Genomic DNA, 13,314 nt, shown 5'->3' with positions numbered 1-13,314 from the left:
ATGTACAAAATTATTATGCATGTTAAGAGCTTGTCATACTGTTTCAACTTCTGCGCTACAGGTTCTTGCAGGTGTATTGCCATCGGACCTTCATGTAGCTTACAGAGGTCTTTGTTATAGGTTAAAAAACCAAATATCAACTGAATTTATGGGTTTGGTTCTGAATATTTATTCAGATGTTAAGCAAGAATGTAATCATTTGTGAAATGAAATGATAAATCTGTAGCAGACCCGCTGGGATACATCATCTGTCGGATCTGTTACTAGGACTTTCTTCCCTGAGGTGAACTTTTGTGTAAAGCAGAACCCTGTTTGGTTCTCTTAAGACTTATATACATCCTTCCTCTTAACGGGACATGGATCTCTTAACGAGAAACTGTCATTTTGGTGTTTTAGAATGGAAGCTTGCCAATGTGGAGAAAATGAAAATTGAAGCCATATTTTATTTGATTGTCCGCTATATAATAACTTTAGAGATGTTCTTCGTTCGTCAGTTTCTTCACTCTCTCATGAGCATGAAACTTTGCTAGTGGGAGACTAATTATAAGAATTCTCATGTTGCTCTTCAGCAGTTTGTGTCTGATGTTTTCACAAGAAGAAGAATTAGTTATATGGCTATGAATAATGCTACTCCTTTGGGTGGTTGAGCTAATTAATAGGGAGCAACATTCCTTAGCTGGAGGTTGTGTACATTGTGTAACAGAGGCCAGCAGATGTCTTGGGATGCCATTTATATTAATGTTTTGACTTTGAACTTGAACTGAACTGCATACATTTGGATTGACTTTGATCTGGCTTGTGATACAGAACATTGCACTTTATAAGCTCAGGATACTTATATGGAGCAGTATAACTTAAGCCATCTGTTTATTTGTACAAAGCCTGGTTTGAAGGGTATTGCCTACCTTGAAGGATGTTAACTGTTATAGGAGCTATGAATATGAAGTATAATGTATTTATTATATATATATTTTTTATTATCATTTTATTTTTATTTATTTGATTATTTTTTATTATATATATATATATATATATATATATATATATGTATAATTTTTTTATAATTTATTTTTATTTATTATTATTACAGGAACTCCCTGACTTACATAAGGGTTGTGTTCCGCGGAATGCTAAGCAAGTTGAATTTTACTTAATTTGGGGAATTTCCCATGCTTCTGCAACACGTGCAACTGTGCTTGCTGAATTGATTGAATCAAAATAGAAATGTTCGACGAACATGTAAATAGAATTATTTATTGTATTTATTCAATTTTTTATCTCATGCGCAGGAAAAATAACAAAAGTGTGCAATTTAAAAATTTTTCAAAATTATAAAATTACAAAAAAAGAGAGGAGACAGGCATAATGTCAGTAAGTTTTACCTCCCGAGCTTTGTTGCCACAATCGACGTCTTCAACTGATAAGTACCCCACTGCGGAGGTTGGGGGCTGTGTTTCAATCTTATGAAAGGACATATTAATGGATAACTGGACAGTGGCTTTTTTCTTTTCATCGTAGATTTCTTTGTTAGCAAGCAAGCATATCATTCACCCCTCTGGTAACTTTTAAGAATCATTCCCTGTCAGAATCCATCTTCTCAAACCTCGTCATTGCCATCTCTCTGGTGATGAAGCGTCTCGGCTCCTCATTTGTTTCATCTTGAGCTTCGTCAGCATTTTCTTCTTTCACTATCGCTGCCTGCAAGTCAATAAGTTTTTTATTAGATAATTCCTTCTCTTCTTCCTCTGTTAACTCCTCCACGTCTCTGGCAACAACCTCCAACTGAAGTAGCTCTGCAATCTTTACAATCTTATCTGTAACCGCTTCATATGATTCGTTTTTTTTCAAATCCTTCGAAGCTTTTTACGTGCCATGGTCATATTTTCTTTCATGTGCCATTTAAACAACTTTTAGTAATTTCCGCCCAGGACTTATTAATGTTTAAGATGGTGTGGTAAATATTGTAATATTTCCAAAAGTCTGTAAACGTAAAATTTTTCTCACCGTCTACTGCAGACAATGCCTGAACAAATGTGCGTAAATAGCATGCTTTTAAATTCGAAATAACACCCTGATCCATAGGTTGGATGAGTGAAGTTGTGTTTGGTGGGTAGAAATATGACTCACGTTCAAACTGAAATCATCTAGATGCGTAGGATGTCCAGGAGCGTTATCTAATAGAAGCAAAATCTTGAAAGGAACGTCGTTGTTGTCTTTACAATATTTTTCAACCTTGAGAATGAAGCAGCATTTAAACCAATCCTCAAAGAGAGATATTGTTATCCATGCTCTCTGTTTTGATCAGAAATGCACAGGTAGGGTGGCTTTATTGATGCCCTTTAATGCACAAGGATTTCCAGAATGGTACACGAGCAGTGGTTTTAATTTGTAATATCCCGCTGCATCAGCTCGAAGAAAGAGTGTGGCCCTATCTTTTGACGCCTTGAAACCTGGCATTGTATTTTCCTCTTTGGCAATGTATGTTCATTCTGGCATTTTTTTACAATACACAGCAGTCCCATCAACGTTAAAAATTTGCTCTGTTGAATAGCCACCTTCATCAATAATTTTTATCAACACATCACAAAATTTCTCTGCAGCTGCAGAATTGGCACTGGCAACTTTACCGCATACTTTAACGTTGTGGAAACGAGCACGATTCTTGAACCTATTAAACCACCCGTTGCTTGCGACGTACTTGGGTTGGGGTTTGCCGTACTTATCCTTAATATTTTTATAAATACTTGTTGCTTTTGCTTGAATGGTCATTAGACTCAGGGGCACTTGCTTCTGAATCTGATTTTTGATCCATATTATTAACAGCTGTTCCATCTTCAATATAGCACCTGAATGCTGTTTTGTGATCACTGTTGATCTTAAGTGTGTTGTTTTGTGATCACTGTTGATCTTTGATACGTTCCTTTATATGTGCACTGTCCTTTAAAATAGTATTCACTGTTGAAGCAGCAAGAACTAATTCCCTTGCAACAGATCACAAACTTTGTCCTGCTTTGTACTTCTTAATCATTTTCATCTTCATTTCCAAATCAATTTTGTTTCGTTTCCTGGCACTACCACCACTTGCACTTTTCGTTGGTTGCTTTCCCTTCATCATTGTAATAGGTAAATAGGAATGAAGAGAAGTTTCTGAAAATTTGTATTTTATATGATTGACGATTTCAGTGAAGGGGAACACATTTCACCACAATAGCGTAAAAACCCATACAACAATGCAGTTATTGGTATTATTGAAAATGCAATAAGATCAAGTTTACTACCTATTTATAATTAGATGCACAAACAGAAAAGCCCAATAAACCGGAAAGTGCAAATTGTTTTATGGTCATGACCTCCAAAAACGTGCTTTAGAAAAATATCAAAAAGGCGTTCAAAATTGATTCTTATATCTTATAACGGATATAAAAAAATAATACAGGAACTCCCCGACTTACGGAAATTCAACTTTACTTTACTTTACGCTAGTTTTACCGGGCCCGTGCAATTTCCATTATAAATATGATCTTTTAGAGAGATAAATAACTTAGTAATACAGCGATATTTAACTTCCAAGGACTTGGAACGAATTACAAAAAAAACCCAAACAAACGAAAAAAAACAAAAAAACAATGTTAGTGTGTTCACATGATATTTTCATAATACCTCCATTTATTCCTACAGGATGCAAAATACGTTTGCACAGGCCAGGAAAAACTTGTGTAAAGTTGAATTTCCGTAAGTTGGGGAGTTCCTGTATTATTTTTTTTTAAAAATAACTCCATGGGAATTTCCCCCCCCATGGAGTGGGCCACCAGAGGAATCTGGCCCACCTTCCCGTGGTGTGGAAGAGTACCCAGAATCATCGGTCCAGGTGACTGATGCTTCTGGGTAGCCAAGAGGCTACCCAGAAGAACAGAACAATAGAGAACACACACACATAATACACACAAACATACACTACACATTTCTGACCCTTCTACAGTGGAACTGTTCTAGACAGAGATACGAGGCGGAGATGAACTGACATTCCAAGTGCCACCCATTACAAAAACATGTCTTGTGGAGCGCTGGCATCGCTAGGGGATCGATCTCCAGGCCTTATATGTGAAACATGGTTTTGGATGATTTTTTGGAGCATGACATGGGTGACACCTGTGCCATCTCCTGTGCAGAAAACTTAGTTTTAATTGTTAGCATTAGTGAAGGCACATGATGTAAGAAAGTAAGCTTATATAGCATCAGCCAAAAAAAAAAAAAAAAAACCCCTTCATTTCACCCATCCACTCATTTTAAATGAGTTAGTTCTGCCTTGAATCTATTTAAGCTATCAACTTCTATAATGACAGATGGAAGTTTGTTCCAGCAACCAACCAACCGCTGGCTAAAGGCAAACACCCGCACATCTATCCTACAACTGCCTTTCCTCAATTTGAATTTATGCCCTCTCGGGCGATTATTCTGAGCCAGAGGAAGAATTCAAACAGCATTGTGCATGCTCAAACCATTCAAGACTTTATACACCTCAATCAGATCATCCTTCTCAGATCACCAAATTTTGTTGCTCTTCTCTGTACCTGTTCCAGCAGCTCTACATCCTTCTTAAAATGAAGCCTTCAGACCTATATACAGTACTCAAGGTGTGGCTTGACCATTGCCTTATACAAGGGAATAATCATCTCCTTATCCCTGCTAGAAAAATTCCTGTATATCATTGACAAGACACCATGAGCTAATCTTGCAGACCGTCTGCACTGCTCAGAAAACTTCATATCTGCCTGCACAATTACCCCCAGGTCCTTTTCATTCTCTACCACTGTCAATGTAGTACCACTGAGTTGATACGTTACTCTGGGGTTACTGCTTCTCATATGCAGTACTTTACATTTGTCAATGTTAAACTTCAGTTGCCCCCTCTCAGCCCATCCGCTCAACTTTTCTAGATCCTGTTGCAGCAGCGTACTGTCATTAATAACCTGCCAACCTTTGTATCATCTGCAAACCTGGACATTAAGCCTGATATACCATCATCAATATCATTTATAGATGAAAACAATAAATGATAAACAGAAACAACAATGGACCCGACACTGAACCCTGGGGGACTCCACCAATAACATTAGTCCACGAAGAGCAGTGTCCATTGATTAGCACTCTGTCTTCTCCCCCTCCACTATCCTTTATCCATAGCAGTAATTTGCCTTCAATGCCACATTGTTCCAATTTGTGCAGCAGTCTTCCATGTGCAACAGTATCTTTCTAAAATCCAAATATCTGATATCAAAATTCTTTTCATCCAGTTTCTTTGTGACCACATCATAGTATCCAATCAAATTGGTCATACAAGACTTCCCCTTAACAAACTCATGCTGTTTTTGAGCTATAACCAAAGTCTTGTCTAGATGATCCTGCTGTGCTTCTTTAACCAGTGCCTCCATTAATTTACCTGGAACAGAAGTTAAAATAACAGGTCTGTAATTACTTGTGTCACCCTTTGATCCTCCTTTATGAATTGGGGTCACATTTGCACATCTCTGCAGTCCATGGGTACCTCTCATAATTATGGCTAAGGGTTTGCTTACTTCCTTTGCTGCCTTCTTTAATATAACTGGATAGATCCCATCCACCCCTGGTGCCTTTTGTATGTTTATCTTCAACAATTTCTCCTCCACTTTGCTCTCAGTTATTACAAAATCATCTAGCTCACTGCCAGAGTTTAATTCACCTCTGGCATTACCCTTCCTGAATAACTCCTCATGTGTGAATGTAGATGCCAAATACTCATTCAGTTTGTTAGCTACCTGAGCAGGATCATCAACAGTTGAACCATTTATATCAAGTGGACCAATCTGATTCATCCCCTTTCTTCTAGAAGCAAGAATCACTTGTTGCAAGTGATTCTTGAAAACAATTGAAGAAAAGGCTAGTTCCATACTTCAGGATCTCCTAAATTGGTCAAATTTACATAAGCTACAAATTTCCAAAGAAAAAACTGCGGTTATGCTTTTAAAGGGTAAGCTGAGTTTGACTAGGCCACCTCTTGTACGCTGCGTGGGCATCTCTTTAAGGTATGTAAGATATGTCAGATATTTGGTTTGTACCTAGAGGAGCATTTGTTTTTTTACACAACATGTAAGATACTTGAAAAATAAAATTAAATTGTTGTGTGCTAAGCTTTGGAGGGGTACTAGAGTGAAATGGGACAATAAGCACTAGCCCTTAAATTTATTATATGAAAGTGTTTTTGTCCCCATAATCACTTATGTCTCTGGAGTTTGGTTTACGAAGGCTGAAAATTCAGTAATAAAGAAACATCTTCTTTCGGCCCAGAGATTCGCTATTCTGGGTATTACCCATGCTATTAGTTTTGTCTGGCAAATTGCCTAGTGACCTGTTGGTCATTCGTGCTGGACTTATGTATTGTTTCAGGCTAGGTATCCCTGTGGAGATGTTAGGTGTTCGGTCCTGCCCAGAAGGTGGGAGGGGACTTGTGAGGCAACAGGTTGCAGTGGAGCAGAGAAGAATCTATGATGAGCTTGTAAATATATGGCAAAATTATTGGAACAGCTCTGAGAAAGGCAGAGAAAAGTTTTTATTCCTACCCTCTGTCTCTACCGTGAATTATAGGATTAGATCCTGGTTGCAATTCAGTTTGTATACCTGTTTCCCACTGACGGGGCACAGCCTAATGTCTAAGTTAAATCAATTCAGCTTGGTCCCTTCTGGCTATTGTTTTTGCGGGGGATATGGAGACTGGCATTCATGTCATGCTTCGCTGTCCATATTATGTTGATCTGAGAAGTGAGCTTGAGAGAGGGGTCTCTCAAGCTCAATTATCCTAGAATCATAATTTTAAGCTTTTTTGTTGTTATGTACAAAATGTTTTTAAGAGAAAATTCCATGTACTAGACGAAGTAGAGCATGGTATACCTGAGATTCAGAATGGAAATTGATGGCTATTTGTACCGATGGACTTATTTTTGTTTTATATATGTTGAGATCGCTCAAACAAATTTTTTAAAGAGATTGACAAATGATTAATTGAAATTACTATTGTAAATATTGTTTAAGGCCTTATGGAAATTTAAAATTTTGTAATTGTTTTTAGTGCATATGGGCTCATTGCCCTGTAGGCACAATAAATAAAATATGAAATGTGTCAATTGCTATGGAAAAGGGATGAAATAAAATATATGAAACATATATTCTGAGCACAATGAATTTTAAGATAATATGGTGTGAAACTGAATAGCCTGCCAAGTGCACTAGTGGCTATTATGGCTAAAAGAAGTCACAAGGAAAATCACGGTAGGGATACTTTAGAATAACTGTTGTACTATAAATAATGAATATGATCGATGTTATGGGAATTATTACAATATTTTCTGTATTGCTAAATTGGTAGTGTGGAGAAAAAAACAGCTGTTCGTGGCCACACATGTATTTTCTACAATTCTATGTCAATCTGGGAATGCTCAGCATTCCACTAATTTTGAAGTGCAGTTTATAAGTGTTTTAAATATGCATAAAATATATATATCTAAAATCTATATATATAATTATGAAAAAACAAGAAAATACCACATTTGCTTTGGTAGATAAAGACACTTTTTTTTTTCCTGGAAAGTTGTGCATAAAATTCTCTTGTGTCTTATGGTCCAAATATATAATAGGCATGTGCAGTAATTATTTATTTATTTATTTATTTTTTTTTTCATCAGTTGTATACTGCAGAGGTGGGTAATTCTGTGCAAGTGTGCTGTGGACAGTTCTTGTTAGTGGCACATCTACCTTGGTATGGGTGGAATCAGTAATGAACTTACTTTTAGTCCATTTTAATTTCTAAATATTATAACCTGGATTTCAACATAGCAACTCAGTTCGTATTTACTGCTTTTTAGTGTTAATTTAAAGCATGTTAGCATGGCATTTGGCGAGTTCCTCGCAGTAAATTCTAAGGACAAACATTTATTCGTTAACCTATATTAAATTTAATTTACAAAGAACATAATATTTTTTAATTTTCTGCTTATTAAAAGTACTTAGTATACATGACAATTCCTTTACACAGTTAGCAAAAAAATCTGGTGGTAAGGATTAGCGGTGATGGGGGTTGATACTGATAACTTATGCATATGTCCCTAGGTGGCATACAACACATTTTCAACATGATATGCAGCATTCTGCAGTAAAAAAAGGTTGGCCATCCCTTAGCATAGTCCCATAGCCAAGTGAGATCTTACATGACTCATTAGAACTTGTCCTCTATTCTGTGAAAAAAAACCTGTTTCCATCTGGCAACTTTTTTTTCTGGAAAGGATTACAGGGAACTACCATGCCTTACCTTCAATATATAAGATATTGTGAACTAACCCCCACCCTGCTTTTTCCTGCTCAGGTCTACAAGTGCGACAATAAGCAGTACAATCAGTCTAAATTACTGGCATTATTATTAATCATTTGACTGACCTTATCTGTGACTTTCAAGTTTCACTAATCCCTTCTATAAATCAATGAGTCACCAGTGGGGTGGGGAGAGAGAAAACATCTCTTTAGGAGCTAATGTTTGTGTTTTGTTCAGTACAAGTAGTTGTTAATTTGTTATACATTTGTAGTCCTAAAAAAATTGAATATAGTTAGTCCTTGTATAACGTGTGTTTATGCTACAAGAATTCGATCATACACGATCTATAAATAGGGGAACGATGTCATATATAACATGAATCAAATTCGCTTATGCATGATTTGCCTGTGTGTTTTCAAGAAAAGGCAGTCGAATGCAGGAATCCCCCCAACTGAACACAATACAATAGAAATGAAGAAAAGATTCTGAAAATGTATTCATATTTTTATACGATTGAAGATTTCAAGTGAAGGGGAAACACATTTCACCATAATAATATAAAAACCCACAATTCCAGCTATCGGTATTATCACAAATGCAATTAGATCGCGTTTTACTACCTGTTTATAACAGAATTCACACTAGCAGGAATGCAACTGGAAATTGTTTTTATGGAGTGACCTCCAGAAATGTGCTTTAGTAATATGTGAGTTAGCACGAGGTGATAATAGTGTGTTTCTGTTTTTAGGGTGTTGTTTATTCAGTTGCTAGACATGAATGGTTTTGTTTATGTATATCAAGCGTGTCTCCTCATTTTTGTCCTTTTTATACTGTAACTGTGCTTTATTTCCTAAACATGAGTAAAATACTTGAAAAAAGTGTGAAAAGGAAGCATCCCGGTGAAGATACTACAGATTCAGAGAGAAAAAGAAAACAATATCGATAGACAGAGGCAGACTGGGTCAAAAATTCTTACTGGGGAAATCTTGTAGCGGCCTCATACTAGTGTTGTTTATGGCCAAAATCACACTGGCTTCCGGCCCACTGGGGTTTTTCCAGTAAGGCTTATGGCCAGTCTACCTCTGTCGACAGAGGAAAAATACACAAAATTGTGAAATGCCTTGAGCAAAATGAAAGAACATGCGCGTGCTACAGACCTAAATGAGGCAATGCCAAGAACAATTAGAAAGAATGCAGCAAAAATAAAAGCAACTTTCAGCAGGAACAACTCAAAGTGTAACAAAATCCATTTTTGGTAATGTTTTGGTTACAAATATATGTTCAATCTTGGGTGGTTGGCACCTAACCCTATTTTTCCCATAAGACCTGTTATTTATATTGCACGAGGGTTTCTAGGAATACAACTATCGTGTTATATGAGGACTGACTGTACAAGGAAAAAGTTTTTTGTACACTGCTGGCCTCAAATTGAAGGTATTAGAACATTCATTGACAGTTATATTTGAGAGAGCTCATTAAATGTGCCACAGTGACTCTTTGAACTGTTGAGATATAACAACATTCTGAAAATTTGTAAATAATGGTTGAAAAGTAAGTCTAGAATCTATAGTTAAAAACAAACACCTACTTTTGGGCTGAACTGTAAATCAGAACAAAATAAATTTTTACCCAAAGTTTATTCTATGTTCATAAAAAAAAACCTCAACATAAGGAAAAAACAAATAAAAATGTCTACCAAGCTATAAACAAAAACAAACCATTGATGTTAACAGTCCAGAGTTCAATCAATGTGCTGACAAACTGAGCGGCTCACTTCATGTGCCTTTACTTTTATATCACTCATATATAGATTACTTAGGAATGAGTGCCTATATGCATTACAGCAACTGTGTTAAATTATGCCAATCAACATGGAACAGGGCAGCTGAAAAAGATTTTAGTCCTCCAACCAAGAAAATGATACCTTTACTTGTGAATTTATATTTCAAATAGATGTGATAAAATACTTTTTACAAAATTCTAATTCAAAGATCTGGGTGCATCCTATGATCTGGTGCAACCAGCAAATATCATAAAATGTATCACAAAAAATAACAGATTAGCATCAATATGAAAAAGGCTTTTGTAATAAAAAAAAATTTATAATAACAAAAAGAATATTCTGCAGCTATACTCACCAGGTGTACAAAGTTCTTTCAATTTTAGAAAGCTACTTTGAATATCTTTAACTGAAGGACAAAATTCATCAACTGGAATTACTTTTATTTCTTGGTGACGGCGACTGGTATTCATAATGGCATCCAGCATACTAATTTCAAAGAGAAAACAAACTATCAGAAAGAGTCCCATGTTAGCTATGTTTCAGTGAAAAGACTACTTTTAATTCTGTCTGTAACAGAACTTCATCCATTTTTTTTCATTAGAATTAAAGTGGCAATATGATGTAAGAAAGCAAAGCTTATATAGTACCAGCCAAAAAAATAAAATAAAATAAGGAAACCTCCATTTGCTGATTCTTTCTTTAAATTTATTAAAACTACTTACTTCCACAACACTAAGTGGAAGTTTATTCCAACAAATGCTGAAACCAGCAAATTTTTGATTTCTCTCCTCTGTGTGTGTGTGTGTGTGCGTGCCCTGGAGGTCTGCATGGGTCTGAGCCTGGCCCTTGGGCTCGGTTCGGGTACAAATAATCGTAATGAATTGTTATTTCCAAACATTTCAGACTATTTCCTACGTATATTTTTATGTATAGGTTTTTTTTAGAAAAAATGTGTATTAGTTGTCTGTTGACACTTTTAACTGACCAATAAGGCACACTTTGCCAATGTCTCCAAAATTCACTGAAATTTTATACCCTTTTGTGGAAATGACCCAGTCTGTATTTTTGATCAGTAAAGTAGTCTTTACCCTTAAGCAGGCATTAAGTTGCAATTTATGTTATATCAAGAGTATGATATGAGTCATTATGTCCCCCAGCAATGGGTTCCTTTCTAGTTGTATGTGTATAGTATACAGAATTTATTAAAAGTGTGATACTGTTAATCCCTAGTTTTACTACATCCGAGATTTTGGGTTGACCTACTTGCAATTCTAAGAACATTCACTTGTAACACTTTCTAACCACTTCTTTGCTATATTCAATACTGACCAATAATTTAGAAATAGAGGTAAGGGGAATGCTTACACATCATTCATACAGTGAGAATTGTCAGTGTCAGTCAGTTTTAATTTTTAAATTAAAGTAGAGGTGGATATTGATATTCGTTTTGGAATTATATTAAATATGATAAATTGAAAATTTATTACATTTTCTTTTTTATATAATTAATATTCAATTTTGAATCTGAGGCACCTCCGTAGCCAGGTGGACAGTAGCAGTAGTGCGTAGCACACACACTTCTTGATTAGACAAGGGTTCGAGCCCGTGACCACCAAATATGTAGGATGCGGAAGGTCAGGGAATGACCACTGCATATACCCAGCCCAGATAAAGGTTGACATCAGGAAGGGCATCCGGCTGTAAAAATTGCATGCCAAAACAATAAAAAAACACTGACCCCATATATAACGGGGAAAAAGAAAGGACAAAAAAAAAAAAATAAATAAATAAAAAAATTTGAATTTTGAATCTGAGTTTATTTTTATTATTATCAAACTTCAAAGTAATGCTAGTAATTTTATTTATATAAAAAATTTCAATGGGGTGGGATAAAAATCAGTTCGGGGACGGGGGATGAATTTGAAAAACAAATTTGGGCTCGGGCCAGGCCAGGTAAAAATAAAAAAATGTAGGCCCATGCAGACCTCTAGTATACAATCTGAGATAGAGTGAAGATACCATCAGCATTTAGCATTAGCATATGATGCAAGAAAGCAAGCTTATGCAGCATCAGCCAAAAAAAACAAACTCCCATTTCAACCCTCTGTTTGTTCAAAATAGCTGTCCAGCTGAGCCTTAAATTTATTTAGGCTATCAACTTCCACAACAAGAGATGGAAGTCTGTTCAACCGACTACCAGCTGGCTAAAGGCAAATTTCCACACATCTATCCTACATCTGTCTTTCCTCAATTTGAATTTATGCCCTCTCAGGTGATTATTCTGAGCGAGAGGAAGAATCCCATCAGCATTGAGCATGCTCAAACCATTCAAGGTTTTATACACCTCAATCAGATCACCTCACCAGTGCCTGCTCTCCAGACACTGTAATTCGCAAAACTTAAGCCTTTCTTCGTAAGAGCAACCCTTTGTTCCATTCACTAATCTTGTTGCCCTTCTCTGTACTCGTTCCAGCAGCTCTACATCCTTCTTGAAATGAGGCCTCCAGACCTGTATACAGTACTCAAGGTGTGGCCTGACCAATGCCTTATACAAGGGAATAATCACCTCCTTATCCCTGCTAGAAAAATTCCTGTATATATCATTGACACGACATCATGAGCTACTCTTTCAGCCCATCTGCACTGCTCAGAGAACTTCATATCTGCCTGCACAATTACCCCCAGGTCCTTTTCATTCTCTACCACTGTCAGTGTAGTACCACAGAGTTGATACGTTGCTCTGGGGTTACTGTTTCCCATATGTAGTACTTTTCGTTTGTCAATGTTAAACTTCATTTGCCACCTCTCAGCCCATCTGCTCAACCTTTCCAGATCCTGTTGCATCAGCATAGCATCAGTAGTGTCCTTAACAACCCTACCAACCTTTGTATCGTCTGCAAACTTGGACATTAAGCTTGATATACCATCATCAATATCATTTATAAATACAGAAAACAACAATGGAACCAACACTAAACCCTGAGGGACTCCACTAATAACACGATGAGCAGTGTCCATTGATTACCACTCTGTCTTCTCCCCCTCAACCATCCCTTTATCCATAGCAGCAATTTGCCTCCAATGCCACACTGCTCCAATTTGTGTAGCAGTCTTCCATGTGTAACAGTATCAAAAGTCTTTCTAAGATCCAAATATATAATATCAAAGTTATTCTCTGCATCCAATCAAATTG

The 13,314-nt window shown here is 36.4% G+C and overlaps 1 protein-coding gene across 3 annotated transcripts in view; it reads right to left on the bottom strand.

Annotated features, from left to right (window-relative positions):
- Nucleotides 1–13,314, bottom strand: part of LOC150080663 (myotubularin-related protein 10) — a 240,041-nt gene that overhangs the window by 54,857 nt on the left and 171,870 nt on the right. For all 3 annotated transcript variants that reach the window (XM_090381920.1, XM_090381921.1, XM_090381922.1), the window contains exon 10: nucleotides 10,477–10,607. In XM_090381920.1, the coding sequence (XP_090238046.1) occupies nucleotides 10,477–10,607 (131 nt within the window). The remainder of the gene's footprint in view (nucleotides 1–10,476; nucleotides 10,608–13,314) is intronic.

The sequence above is a fragment of the Mastigoproctus giganteus genome, chromosome 9 (assembly GCF_048544385.1).
Source record: "Mastigoproctus giganteus isolate SK-2022 chromosome 9, ASM4854438v1, whole genome shotgun sequence".
In the NCBI taxonomy this organism is placed as follows: Eukaryota; Metazoa; Arthropoda; class Arachnida; order Uropygi; family Thelyphonidae; genus Mastigoproctus; species Mastigoproctus giganteus.
The sequence above is the reverse complement of the archived record's forward strand: the minus strand, read 5'-3'. Positions and strand labels throughout refer to the sequence as shown.